Below are 14,146 nucleotides of genomic sequence, written 5' to 3' on the forward strand. Positions count from 1 at the left end.
TGACCACTGGAACCTAATTGTTCCAGGAGGTAGCCCAACACCGGTGGCACGAAGTAGGTGCGGGCGAGGCCTCCTCCAGCGGCGGCGCCCCCGCCCCGGCCTGCGCCGGCGCCGACGCCTGTTCCGGCGCCTGCGCCGACCGCGTCAAGCTGTCACTGGTCTGCGCGCACATGGACTCTGGTGTCTGCCTCACTAGCGCGGCTACTTGTGCTCTGTCTCACACGCACCGGTGTATTGGCCGAGGTGAGTGAGAGAGACAACGCATCGTAGTCTATTGCAGATCACTGGACGCAAGACTCTCCTTAGGAGCGTCGAGAACGTTGACCCATCGAGGAAGGGAGATTCTTACACTAGGTACATTGCTATCACATCCTCTAAGGACTCTAGTAACCATTCTCTCTAACTACGTCGATGCCTGCTCCGGCGCCTGCGCCGACCGCGTCAAACTGTCACTTGTGTGCGCGCACATGGACTCTGGTGTCTGCCTCACTAGCGCGGCTACTTGTGCTCTGTCTCACACGCACCGGTGTATTGGCCGAGGTGAGTGAGAGAGACAATGCATCGTAGTCTATTGCATATCATCGGAAGTAAAACTCTCCTTAAGAGTGTCAAAGGACGTCGACTCATCGAGGAAGAGAGAGTCTTATAAGTAGGTAGTATACGTTTGCTACCTCATGGTCTAGACTCGAGAATCCATTCACTCTGCCTTCGTCGGTCCTGCTCCGCTGTTTCTATATGGACTCCGGCGTCCATGTCCAGAGAGAGAGTGAGAGCGAGAAAGTTGTGCTTGTTAAGTGAGAAAGACAGCTGGTCATCACCTAAGTAGTTGCAGTTCCTGAACGAAAGCCTCTCCCACAAGGAGCGCCAAAGATCGTCTGCACATCAAGAAAGAGGGCGTTCCAAACGTTTGCCATCACGTGATCTAAGATCTCGAGGACACGTCATTCACTCTATGGCTTTCTTTACAGACAGCAGATGTTGGACAGGCTGGACGCTGGAGGCGATCTGGTGCGTGTACGAGTGCCTGGCCGACGCGTGTCTGGCGCCCGACGACCAGCGCGCTTCGCCGCGCCTACACACGGCCTATCTGGACGAGGAGCCCAACACTGGGCTTCCACCAAGGTTAGTTAGTTAGTTATCGTGATCAGCAGGTCTTTAGCTCCAAAGCAGAATCATGACCTACACTTATTCTTTGATCTCCTCCTCCTCTATCAGCGACCATTCGCGAGCGCAATACCTACTTTCCTATAAATTGTTCTGATTCGTGGTTGTTTTGGGAATGAAGAACCAACTAAAACATTTTGTAAATTGTCTTGTTACACGAATGAGTAACGTATCTAATCATTTCAATTCCATTGTTTTTAGATATCAGCACGTGCCAGTAGCTGGCAGTAAAAACCCTGAAGAGACATACTTAGCGCTGGCGTTAGAGGCCGCCTTACTGGGGCTGGGCATGCAGAGGATGCTGCCCAGTGGGCTATACGCACAAGAGCGGTACTGCAAGCAGGTAAGAACTCATAGAATATGCAATCCATTTTTTCACCAGTTCCTTTATAAAGAGGTCTAGAATTACTTCATAACTCATTTAAAATTTCTTCTTTATTTTGCCAGATATGTAATTTAATAAAGCATTTCTTTCTTTCTTTCACAATCCAATGTTACAACAAAACACAAATTGCTATGCACTATTTATAACATTGTGAGAGAACTGGAGTCTGAACTAGGCGAAAAGCTCTGTACTATTACAGTGCGCCAGTACTCTCCTCTCTATCTAAGACTAAGCTAAAAAGCCGCTATCTTTTTCTGTAACTTTAAAGCAGCATCCTAACCAGGCATCACATTACAGGAAGAGCGCCTAATAGGCCAGCTCCAGCGGGTAGAAGGCGAAGCAGCCGCGGGAGTTTGCGCACGCGTCGCGAAGGCATTGCTAGAGGGCGGGCCCTCTTCGTGTCTTGGGACCAGAGTTCACCCACGGTCGGCTCCTGCTCATACATTCGCGAGGTTCCTGTTCCTTACTCTGCTGCCGAGTGACCCTGAACTGGCTTACAGAGTCGGCTTGAGGGCTATGAGGTACGTTACTTCTCTGTCTATTGAAGTAGTTAAGGCACTACTAGAGGGCGGGCCCTCTTCGTGCCTCGAGATCAGAGTGCACCCGTGCTCGGCGCCCGCGCATACATTCGCGAGGTTCCTCTTCCTCACGCTGCTGCCGAGCGACCCTGAACTGGCTTACAGAGCCGGCTTGAGGGCTATGAGGTACGTTATTTTCATTATTTATCGAAGTTCTATTAGAGGGCGGGCCCTCTTCGTGCCTCGGGACCAGAGTACACCCACGCTCGGCGCCCGCGCATACATTCGCGAGGTTCATGTTCCTCACGCTGCTGCCGAGTAACCCTGAGCTGGCTTACAGAGTCGGCTTGAGGGCTATGAGGTACGTTATTTTCACTATCTATCGAAGTTGTGTTGATGCGTCAAGAAGGCGCTGTTGGAGGGTATTCAAAGAAGTCTATAGTGACTCCAAGGAGTAGAGTGTAATTTGTTAGGGACTTGTAAAAAAACAAGCAGTCGAGTGAGGTGGATGAGTGGATAAGGTAAACACATCACTAATCTTCTCTCATCTTTCCACTTATATAACTTCCCGAAAAATATGGCAGGTAGTCCAATATTAATACTTTAGCAGCTATCTAAACCTTCGTCTTGCATTCCTCCGTGCAGGCTGTCAAAAGTGGTCCACGCGATGACGCGACATTCCAATTTAGGCGACTCTATTCTAAACTTTCACCATATTTCTTCCAGGTTGCCAATGGTGGAGGAGGCGTACGCGCTGGACGGCGCCGGCAGCGCGGCCGGCAGCATGGCGGGCGCCGGCGCCTGGCACACGCTGCAGCACGCCGAGCAGCAGCAGGCGGCGCTCGCCAGCGCTCTGCTAGGTATACCTTTATGGAGTCTATCTAATCTATTTGCACCGTAAAACTTTTAGTGCAACCATTCGCAAGCGGTCTGCATCCAACAATGCTTGTATGCATTTTAGTGTAAACACTTAATAAGCAATAAAAAATTTGAATTTGAATTTAGATGAGTGCAACGTGAGTTCAATGCTGCTGCAACAGTTATGGACGAAGCATGAAATGAAACTTTGTACTGCAACGCACACTTATCCACACCTTAACGTAAACGCCTCGCCTCGCGGTTGACAGTGCAACGAGAGGCGATACGGTGTTAATTCCATTTTAGGTTGATAAGGTCATAGCACGACCTTTAAGCGTTCAATGCTGCGATTTTGTCCTTTTCCATCCACGGTGTCCATTTCTTCTATGCAAGCTCAACTAATGATTTCGAAAATGGTTCATAAAAACCAGCATCTTTATTAGATCGCACCTCCTTATGATTTCTACACCAAAAATATTTTTTTTTTTATGTATTATTAGGTACTCTTCTCCGAGTTTTTTAGAAATCCCTGATCAAATCTCTCATTATCACAGGAGCGGCGCGAGGAACGCCAGCGCGACTCAGAGCGGCTCTAGGAGCGGCTCAGAGGCACGTGCGATCCGCGGCTCAACTGTTCCGACTGGCACAAGACGCGCTCCGCCACGCGGCACCGCCCGACGCGCCTCATCACCACCGAGACTTGCTGGCAGCCGCCTTCGAGCTGGGCTTACAGGTAACTTTTTATTTTACTGGAAACTATGTGCCCCTGCATAAGTAGGTACCTACCTTAGGTATCCTCAAGTATCAAAGTGCGTGGAAACAGCTTAAAAGTCTGACTTTTCCGATCTCCCTCCTCTTGGCCAGAATCTGGTCATAGTCATAGCATTTATTCCATAAACAATAACACATCGTTATCGTTATGGTATCCTTGTTCTAAGTAGCATCAAGCAATAAATGATCAGCAAACAGATCTAATAACAAGTAGCTGCCATTTCAAGACATCCCAACCAACGCTTTATTAAATCATCATAGTCACATAGCACTAAGATCTAGTTTTGCTTATTTCCACTTCCATTTACCTATAATAAAACTTCATATTAAAATCTCTTTAAATCTTGTTACAGGTCTTACGGATGACTCTCTCATCAGTAAACTGGAGGCGAAGAGAAATGGTCCGGTGGCTCGTCACCTGCGCGACGGAGTTAGGATTGGATGCGCTACTGTCTATCATGCAAAATTGGTAAGTTAATTTCAGGACTTCATCATCATCATTTCAGCCATAGGACGTCCACTGCTGAACATAGGTAGGCCTCCCTCAATGATTTCCATGTTGACCGGTTGGTGTGGGTGAATTTCAGGACATAAGAGGTTTTGAATCTTGAAATTAAACCGATTAGGTACTTTCAAACCGTTTAATTAATAACTTATTATGTTAATTCTAGGTACGAGCTGTTCACGCCTACAGAAGCGACAGGCCCAGTGGCGGCAGCCGCGATGTCACATGCAACGGCTCTAAGGCTTGGGCTGACCTTTGAACAGCAGGAGAAACTCAGTGCCTGTGCAAGGACACTAGCGCTACAGTGTGCTGCCAAGGTAAGACATGAAGACAACATTTTCCTGTACTCTCTATCACTCAAATCCATAGATTACTCTATAATATCCATAGATCGAAACTCGATTCAATCTCAATCATAAAAAGATGCTCTTTATTGGATGAGCAATATTTAGGCCAACCTGAGAACAGACACTTGGACTGTTGAATCGATTTTCGAGCGTTTCGTAATAATGGACCTGTGACAGAATTGAGTTGTCCCCCATGACACCCTCACAGAAACATTTGATTGAAATGTGATTGAGTATGTTTATATCCGTTGTCTAGTGTCCATAGTACAAGCTTTGCTTAGTTTGGGGCTAGCTAGCGGCACAGTGTAAAATGTCCAAGGATATTTATTAATATTATTATTATTATTATTAAATAAAAACTATGTTATTGTATTAACTTTCAGGACCCCCCTGGCTGTGCTCTCAGCGCGCTATCAGTGTGCGAAGGCTCGGCCGGCGCCTTCGAAGCCGCTTGCGCCGCCGTCGGAGGCGCGGCCGCCAGAGGAGCCCTGGCGTCTTCGCAGCTCTTCGCGGTAGCCAGATACATGGAGCAGAGGGGACAGCCCGCGAGAGCGATGAGGCTGGCCACTTTGGCCATGAGGAATCTGCACCTTCATTATAATCAAGTAAGTATACTAAGGGGCTTTATGTTAATAAAATCATACTACCCTTGAATTACCCTTGCTAGCTTTACAACTTATAGATGTGTTAGGTACAGGTCCAGCCAACGGAAAGGAAGATGCTAGGGTTTGATAATGAGAAATCTTCCTTCTGCTTTATCTACAACTAAGTTCTATAGACTTAAGCACTGAATATAGGCAAGTTTTTGTTGACAGATTCAAGTGATTTTGTTATCCAAAACAAGTCCGACTGAAAATCTAAAACCTATTTCCTGAGCCCCACGGCTTCTAGAATTCGCCAAGCTCTTCATTGACACATTTTACCCCAATAAACAATACAATACAAGCATATTAACATCTTGACATCGCGGTTTATCTAGATGATATAATCATTATGTCTATGAATACGAGTCTCATCATGTGTCATCATTACAGGACAGCCACCCAGCGATAGCAGACATCCACTGGGCGGTGGCGCTTGCGCATTCGCTAGGCCGAGCGGAGTTACAGGCGATGCTGCCTCTACTTGTCAAGAACGTGCAGTGCGCGCCAGTTCTGGTGAGTGGTCTTCGTATACTTTGTAGTTATTCTTAAATGTATACAGGTTCTTTTTAACATCTTTTCATTAGTAGATACGTCCGTGAGTCTAAAAAGTAGGTAATTAATTATTTTAATGTCATATCCTGACACATGTTGGTACGGTGCACAGTGCTGATAAGAAAAGAAAGAAATAATTGCATAAAATCACCGTGCTAAGTTATTTTGTACTAAGGAACTAAACGGTGACAATAGCCCAGTGGTTTCGGCATCGAACTACCGACTCATTATTACGCTTGTCTACTGTAGTGAACCCACTCCTTACACGGAAGCATTATTGTATTCAGGATACTTGTGGTATAATTTGCTTGCATAAAGTTTAATGAGTTATTATGTCTCTTTACAGTCGGATGTGCTCCGTCGCTGCTGTGTGGCCGCCGCTGGTTGCTCGCGCTCCCGCCCGCCCCCGCCGCGCCCGCCCACGCCGCTGCGGCCGCTGTTAGAAGCGGCGCTGCGGGCCTACGCCTCCACCACCCATGCGCGGCTGGCCCATATCAGCCCGAGGCATTATGCGGACTTCGTGGACTTCCTAGGTTAGTAACCTTCAAGTATATTGTGATGGTTCCTCCCAGCATTTTCCATGACAGCCTAGAACTGCTGGCAGGGCTCAAAACAGGTATTATTTGACATTTGAGGCGACGCTGGGGATCTCTACCACCCATGCGCGTCTGGCCCATATCAGCCCGAGTCATTATGCGGACTTCGTGGACTTCCTAGGTTAGTAGACTTGCTATAATGTTTGTCTCGAAGGGCTTTATATAGGGCTAAAAGATAGGGAAACATGCACAGTGACCCTTGAAGAGCTACTGTTTATGATTTGACGTTTGAGGAGACGCTGGAGCTCTTCACCATATGTGCGTGATTCACGCACATCAGCTCAGTGGACTTCCTAGGTCAGTGACGTCATAGCAGCGGGTCCAATGACAGTTGGTAGTCAGTTGACGTCCCCGCCCCCGCCGCGTCCGCCCACCCCGCTGCGGCCGCTGCTCGAAGCGGCGCTGCGGGCCTACGCCTCCACCACCCATGCGCGGCTGGCCCATATCAGCCCGAGGCATTATGCGGACTTCGTGGACTCCCTAGGTTAGTGACGTCATTGTACCGACAGATTAGCGAGCTGAAGTGGCAATGGCAGGGCACATAGTACGCTACTGACAGCCGATGGGACAGCAAGGTTCTATAGTGGAGGCCGCGTACTGGAAAGCGCAGGGTGGGACGTCCCACAAAGTGGACCGACGATCTCATAAAGGTAGCAGGAAAGCGCTGAATGTGGAATTCAACCAGTCAATATGGAAATCATTTTGACAACGAAAAAAAACTTGAAGGCTCTTAAGGGTCTGAAAATAAGGTGTAGTATCTAATTGCAATCGTTTGTTGACAGGCAAAGCGCGTGACACGTTTGCGCTCGCGCACGACGGGCCACACCAGTTCGCGGCTTTACTCCAAGAGATCAAGCTCAAGTACAAAGGCAAGAAGAAGCTCATGTTCCTCGTCAAAGAGCGCTTCGGTTGATACACGCTGCATTCCAGAGCCAGGACGTGACGAAACGCACTCGTGTGACCATGACTTGTGGGTGTACGCGGGAATTCGCGGGATTTTTAGTGATGTGTGACAATTACTTGAGTGTACGCTTGGGATTTGTGTGATAATGTCCCGATAGTGAATATTTGATGACGTTTTCAAGTCATCTTTTAGTAGAATGAGTGGCGCAACTAAAAATATTATTCTCTGTAACGTGAGTCAATATGATAATAAACAATCGTTTTCCTATTGTTTTACCTAAGGACCGGGAAAAGGTTACGTGGGGTATCATTAAACCCAAAAGTTTAAAAAAACTTAGTACGCCATCTACAAGTGAAAAATGATACCTCGTTTTTATTGCGACAGACAATAGTTGGGGACTTTGGGTGACAACAATAGAATTGCTTGATGACGTCATTACTTGACAGTTGCGTACACTAGAATTGGCAGATGTCAGTGAAGTGTGTCATGTCGAAAATAGGTCGCGAAATTGCCTTGCAACTTTTGGCAATATTTTTTTTGTTGGCTTTTTGTGCAATAGTTCAAAGTTTAGGCGATATTGATGAAAAAAAGTGAATTTATTGGAAATATCATTCCTTGCAAATGTAAAGGACCGTTGATCTAGAAACATAAGCTTGCCGTGGGTAGTGCTAAGTCTGAAGTATGTTAGACTTGGAGAAAAAGTTGGAGTGCCTACATTTTTCCCAAAAAATAGTCATTTATGAGTTGAATGTGTAAACTCACTGAAAATTGTATATGATAAATTAAAATAATAAAAAAACGTGGGCACCCTACTTAACCCTGCGAATTTAGCGGCGAAAATAAAATACCTCATGTATGGTACAACCGCGTACCGTAGCGTACCAAACCAGTCTCTCCTAAAGTATTATTTTATTTAACGATTACTGTAGCCGACCTCGTTAACGTCATTTATATTGTAAGTTATTGTAATGATCTCAATGATTCCATTTGTGTAAATAGATTAGGGCTTGTAAATATAGTTATTGTATAAGTTTAGCATAGATACGTGTAATTAGGGACTTTGTGCTTTATGCTGGGGAATACTCGATAAATTATCAATATTTTGGACTGCCCAGCACAAAACATAGAGCGACGTAGGCCTAGTACGCCATTCTTATAGCGTCCAATAGAAATGGAATATTCATTATGAAATGACACAACACCAAAGAAATATATTGTAAGTCCAAGTGTGAGATAAGCAAAGCCATCATTATTTCAGTATTCTTGAGTATTCGATATACATCATAGTTATTTGTTGCTAACTTTTAAGATGGTAGACAATGACTGTGAAGTAATATTTTTCTATAGTTCTCATTTATTTTTTGTTTGTCATCTGTGCTTTTATTACAATATTTATCACACTAATATTAATAATCAATGATCATCAATAGACACCTACATTCCGGATGATATACGTCTCTATAATTTAATTTTAAATGTTTACAATAATGTACCAACATCTTTACGGGTCCGTGGCCGAGTCCCCCAGTTTTCGACGCACCCGTGGTCGACGCCCCCGGTCAGTTAAATTCGATTTGAAGCAATTTTTAATCAAATGTACAGTCAGGCACAAAAATGTTTATAAACGAATAAATATTTATTAGGCCAGTAGAATTAAACACAAAAATGAATCTAATGAAATGAAAATAATTCATACAAAAGTTTTTTGTTTCTTACTACTGCTGGTTTTGGGTTAAAATTTTGCATAAATAGCGTCAAACATGCATAGTTTAGTATAATAATTAGCTTGTGAAACTTTTTTCGTTGACTGTACTTAGTGCAAAAGCCGAAAAAAATATGATATTAAATTTATTTAAATCGGGGGCGTCCACCACGGGTGCGTCAAATACTGGGGGACTCGGCCACGGACCCATCTTTACTCCGTTAAAACAACGATAGCCATTTTCTATTAACGAAATCGATTTGTTTACATTATGGCATACGCCACTAGTGACACCATTCGTTTCGTAAAAAAATTGAGACACAATTTTTACACCAAAAAAATTCGGTTTAAAAAGTGTGATGGGGTCAACATGCACACGTTTCATTTTCACGTTACATCTGGCTGTTTATTTCACGTTAAATAAATAAAACAAACTAACAATGCAACATAATACATAATTAAGATAAGTTCACATAACTGCCTTTGAATTATCGTGTCTGGTACCGCATGCCGAGAGGAGTGTTTGAAATATTATTTCTCATACAACTTTAATTTCTATGTTAGATGTAAATTTTTAAAAAAGTGCATTTATAAAGATAGAAGATGTTTAATATTTGATATAGAAGGAGCGTCGGGTAGTGTTCAAGTGTTAGTAACGGATGGTAAACTGATAGTATATTAGGTTAATGAAGGACTTTTGTACTTTTTGTGGTGTGAACGAGGGCTCGGCAAAAGCTTTACTCAAATTAAAATATTTTACATTTATTTATCGATTTTTGGCAAACCTCAGTTCAATTTAGACCTGCATCTTAAAATAGACTTTTATTAACATGTTTTCTTACAAATTAAGTTTCAGTGGTAAATTTGCAACGCAATAAAGTTTAAATTTCGGTTAAAATACAAAAAAGCTTTGCCGACCCTATGTCTAATGTGTCAAATCTGAGTTAATAGTGAAAAAATATTCAATTCAATCGACGGCAGTTCTATTTACTTTCAGCCAAATAAACATAAAGGCGGCGAATATTTAGTACATGAATCTTTTAATTACATAATTTATAACACTCATGATACAACCGCATAGTGTCTAGTTTTTGAACTCGAATATTTTTTTGCTGAAGTTCTTACGATGCCCATGATCATACGCACAAGGATTCTTGCAAACAATTACATTATTTTGTATATTTATTTGGTCTGAATGAGCCTGGATGTGCGGTACAGTTATTTTTGAGAGAAAGGTCTAGAAAACAGATTAATATCTTAAATTAAAGCAATAATTTGCCTTCGGCCGGTCTGCGTCACTGCGTTACTATTTTTGTGTAAATGTAAGTAGTTGTGAATTGTAAAAGACATTATACTTAATACTTTTAAAACTTGTACTTTTAAACTATGTTGTAAAGTCGAGATAATTAGACAATAACTGACCTGTAAAGTGTAAAATCCCCAAAAACTACCTATATAAATACCACCAATGTATAGTGTAATATTTTTAAGAAGAATAATTACGTTTATCAAGACTTTACAGCAGGTTATTGTTTACCTACTTAGGACTTGCCAAAATTATCACAAAGCAAATAATATAGACCCTAAGTGCCTTCAGGCGAGTCTACTTTGCCAGACCGGCCCTATTTATGTCATTACCACATTTTTCTTTCTTCTGTGTCGATTGTCTTGATTTGTACTTGTGTTGTACGTAAAACGTGGACACCCTTCAGTGCTGGTATTAAGATGGTGATAATTTCAATATAAACGATTGAAAAATATTTTTTTGGTTTCCTTTCACGTATCTCCTGTAACCTAAATCTAAATTGGCGATCACATTTATTGAAACATACTAGTACTGCTAGTACTTACACCTTTAATCACAAAATACTTAATGCGTCAGTCTCGTATCAAGCGCATCGCAAAGACTAAAAATAGTATCGACTCTCCTCCATTTGTATTAAAATATCTTTGCTCTGTGCTATCTAATCTGTCTGAATGTCAAACTTGTTTTGCCTGAAAACACCGAGTGAACAAAATATTTGTTTAAAAGTGTTTATTTTCAGCAATTAAACAGGCAGTTCACTATGTTGCGACAGGTGTGAGTCTTTATTTTCTAGATATTGTTTTGAGGCAAAGTGCGTAGTTAATAATGTGATTAGTAGACCTGTGTTTATAATGGTAGGTACTTTGTAAAGTTTGCTATAAAGTACTTCAATTTTGTACTTTGTAAAAGTTCGCTGAGGATTAAATACCCTGGCTCGAAGGACCATATTTTAGATTATTCAGTTTACAACAATTTATCTTTCCTTGAAATTGAAATCAAACCAAAATGCTGTGTTTTGATTAAAGTCGAATGGTGACAGACGTGCAGCTGGGTTACTTCGCCGCTGGCAGTCGGACTCCTGCTGAAGGCGTGTGGTAATGCTGATCCAGCTTACGATAAGTTTATTCAGGTAAATTTTTATTTTTAACCTTTATTTAGCATAGTTCATCACTTACGTAAAGTACCTATCGAATCTTATGCCTGCAGTTAAGTAAACAACTTACCAAGAAAGATGGAAATACAATCAACAGTAAAATATTCGTATCTTCATCATCAGAAGAAACCACCAAACATGGCGAATTTGATAGTCAAAGAATCGATTTTCGGGACAGTGCAGAAAGGAATGCTATTAACGACTGGGTAAGAATACAATTTAGACTTGTTATACTTAACTTCTTATTATATTGTGGAAAATTCATTTTAAAACAAAACCTTCAACAGATAAATGAACACGCTCTTGAAGAAATGATGGACTCCAAAAATACAATTTTTCCTAAGGACACGTTAATAGTTCTGATGAATATTCATAGATTTAAGGTAAGGTAAGGCGAGTTTCTGTCAGTAATAAGTAAGTGCTCCCTATTTCTTTTAAATAATTTTTTACTTCCTTGTTTCAGGATACGTGGGTAGGTCACATCGGTGGATCACCATCTATGAAAGTGTACAACTCATTCAATTACACTCAGGACGTCAAATATGAAACGAGGGTTCGATATCTTTGTTGTATCTCTCTCTCATAGATGCTTTGCATTAGACGATATTGAACTTTTAACTACTTAGTACCTAAGTTGAATTTAAATGTGGTTCCAAGACAGCATAGTGCTTTCCAAGGGATTAATTTTAGCCTTACGCTGTAGATCTTAGTTGTACAGGAATATTTGCTAAAGATATATGTAGAAGTTGGAAACTAAGTCTTTGACTCCCTCATCGTGTACGGTAGCTGGTTGTTCAGTAGCAACATCATTGCATTACAGATGATAACACATCAAACTAAACACTGTTATGTAGCTGTAATAGACCGTGCTATTTTGTAACAGATTTGTAGTAACTCTAATGTAGGTACTTAATGTTAGAAATTATTTTGCAGCTGCTAGAACTCCCAACGTCAGGGAACTTCAAACTAGTTCTGCTTGTTCCAAACGAGATGGATGTATTACACGAACTGTTCTCAACGCTATGCAATGAAAGTCTCGAGGCCGCTACCAACTGCCTCCAACCTATGTTCGCTACGACGACGAAGTTAGAAGCACCCAGCATCAATATCTGCTCGAAGATTACAAGAGAACAGGTGGGTAATGTTGGATTTGTTTAGACTTTCTGAAATCAAGCTACAACAGGCTATAGGTTTGAGCTAACTGCATACCTTCCCGCGTTCATCCCTTTCGTAGAGCGTCGATGTGACGTCACGGACGCAAGGTGTGCAGTTAACTCCACCGGGTTGTAAAGTAACTACTGTCATATTCACACTACGGTCATCCTACACCCAGTGTGTAGATCACCACAAAAGCATAGCTTTTATAAGTAAACGCGTTGTAGTAAAATTGTTGTTATGTAAACGCGTTAGATCAAATTCAACAGTTTTATGTGGCGACTGGCGGGACGATAACGGTTACTGTGTTAGAAAGTTATTGTAGTGTAATAGTTATGGATCATAAATTCTTTGGACCTTTTATAGATTACAATTCCTCGATATTACCTATTTATAGAGCTGAGGGTGGATTTTTACCAAGTGGTTTGCGAAAATTTTAATTGCTTTTTGTTCCTTGTTTCAGGAATTTATTATCAACGGCGTTACTGCTACTGGCCAATACTTCGGCAATTTAAAAATCAATGAAAATGAAGTTAACATCAATGTTTTAACATGTAAGTTAAAAAAGCTTGTGTAGGTACTTTCAATCGAGTTTTCGACACCAATTTACAAATTTAACTTGAGCGAGTATTAAGTTGTTTGATGTTACCCAAGTTACCTCATGCTTATGTTTATTATTTAACGTTATTTTTACAGGTTTATATTCGACATCGGAACCTTCAACGTCGAATGAAACTGGTGGGAAAGTTTTAATATCACAAGAACAACCAAGCTTTTATTTCGCCTTGTGTTTTAAAGATACACCGATATTCATTGGACAATATTACCCATCATAAGCTAGTAAAACTTAAAGGTTTCGGTTAAGTTAAAAAAAATAAAGCCATTTGTCATAATTTATTATTACATGTTTTAATTTGTCTTAAGTGCACTTAAAAATAAAATTCAATTTCAACACAAATAAGTATCGTGATTCAGAGTCCTAATGCAATCTTTTTATCTCGCCTTTGCAAGGACAAGTAGTAGTGGACTTAGCATTGCTCCTTGGAAAGTGCAAAGGCTTTCTTATTTCTAACCTACCGCGCATGTCTTCTCTTTCGTTATTAACGTTTTCTGCTTCTTCTTCTTCTTCATTTTGTTGATGTTCTTGATGGAATGGGTGCTTTTCTCTTGGTCTTGAATTATCTTCATCGTAAAGATCGTCATATCCCAGAACTAATGGTGGGAGTACGACAAGGCTTGCTGTTCGTTCTATCGTTTTGTTCTGAAAAGGCAAATTGATTTTAAGATTCTAGTTTTTTCGATAAATCTAGTTACGATAAGCAAATTGAAAGAGAAATTGTGAGATTGTTATGTTAAAACAGTATTTTTTACTTACTACTGGCTCACATGTTACAGGCGTCATTGCCCATAGTAATAACCACATTGTTACATAAACTACCAAAGATTTTATTGCTTATTTTATAGGCACATAAAAGTCAGAATAATTAAAAACATGTGGCTAACATAACAATGTGTTCAAATATACATTTGGAGAGGAGATTATTTTAAAGTGATTATGAAGGTCAATGAGCGATATCTACAGCTAA

At 41.5% G+C, this 14,146-nt stretch overlaps 2 protein-coding genes and 1 long non-coding RNA gene across 4 annotated transcripts in view; 2 read left to right on the forward strand and 1 right to left on the reverse strand.

Annotated features, from left to right (window-relative positions):
- The window catches only part of LOC135080196 (zinc finger SWIM domain-containing protein 5-like), a 72,399-nt gene extending 64,834 nt beyond the window's left edge, over positions 1-7,565 (forward strand). The window contains exons 12-25 of the mRNA XM_063974879.1: positions 27-243; positions 307-540; positions 969-1,122; positions 1,366-1,507; positions 1,847-2,253; positions 2,321-2,428; positions 2,794-2,927; positions 3,480-3,658; positions 4,050-4,165; positions 4,368-4,518; positions 4,932-5,153; positions 5,583-5,705; positions 6,091-6,277; positions 7,123-7,565. Of these exons, the coding sequence (XP_063830949.1) occupies positions 27-243; positions 307-540; positions 969-1,122; positions 1,366-1,507; positions 1,847-2,253; positions 2,321-2,428; positions 2,794-2,927; positions 3,480-3,658; positions 4,050-4,165; positions 4,368-4,518; positions 4,932-5,153; positions 5,583-5,705; positions 6,091-6,277; positions 7,123-7,253 (2,505 nt within the window). The 3' untranslated portion in view covers positions 7,254-7,565. The remainder of the gene's footprint in view (positions 1-26; positions 244-306; positions 541-968; positions 1,123-1,365; positions 1,508-1,846; positions 2,254-2,320; positions 2,429-2,793; positions 2,928-3,479; positions 3,659-4,049; positions 4,166-4,367; positions 4,519-4,931; positions 5,154-5,582; positions 5,706-6,090; positions 6,278-7,122) is intronic.
- A 3,335-nt stretch (positions 7,566-10,900) lies between these two features.
- On the forward strand, positions 10,901-13,457 carry LOC135079635 (serpin B3-like). Of its 2 annotated transcripts, XM_063974260.1 has the most exons (8): positions 10,901-11,024; positions 11,292-11,381; positions 11,459-11,611; positions 11,693-11,788; positions 11,869-11,958; positions 12,339-12,539; positions 13,024-13,114; positions 13,257-13,457. In XM_063974260.1, the coding sequence occupies exons 1-8, from the start codon at positions 11,013-11,015 to the stop codon at positions 13,394-13,396; spliced, it is 873 nt and encodes a 290-aa protein (XP_063830330.1). In that variant the 5' UTR covers positions 10,901-11,012; the 3' UTR covers positions 13,397-13,457. The 2 variants fall into 2 exon arrangements, with proteins under 2 accessions (XP_063830330.1, XP_063830331.1); XM_063974261.1 differs by lacking the exon at positions 11,869-11,958.
- On the reverse strand, positions 13,458-14,074 carry LOC135079636 (uncharacterized). The gene is made up of 2 exons (XR_010258846.1): positions 13,936-14,074; positions 13,458-13,821 (listed from the first exon to the last, which is right to left on the reverse strand). It is a non-coding gene; the product is annotated as an uncharacterized LOC135079636 (long non-coding RNA).
- Between the last annotated feature and the right edge of the window lie 72 nt (positions 14,075-14,146).

Source organism: Ostrinia nubilalis, chromosome 17, assembly GCF_963855985.1.
Source record: "Ostrinia nubilalis chromosome 17, ilOstNubi1.1, whole genome shotgun sequence".
NCBI lineage: Eukaryota > Metazoa > Arthropoda > Insecta > Lepidoptera > Crambidae > Ostrinia > Ostrinia nubilalis.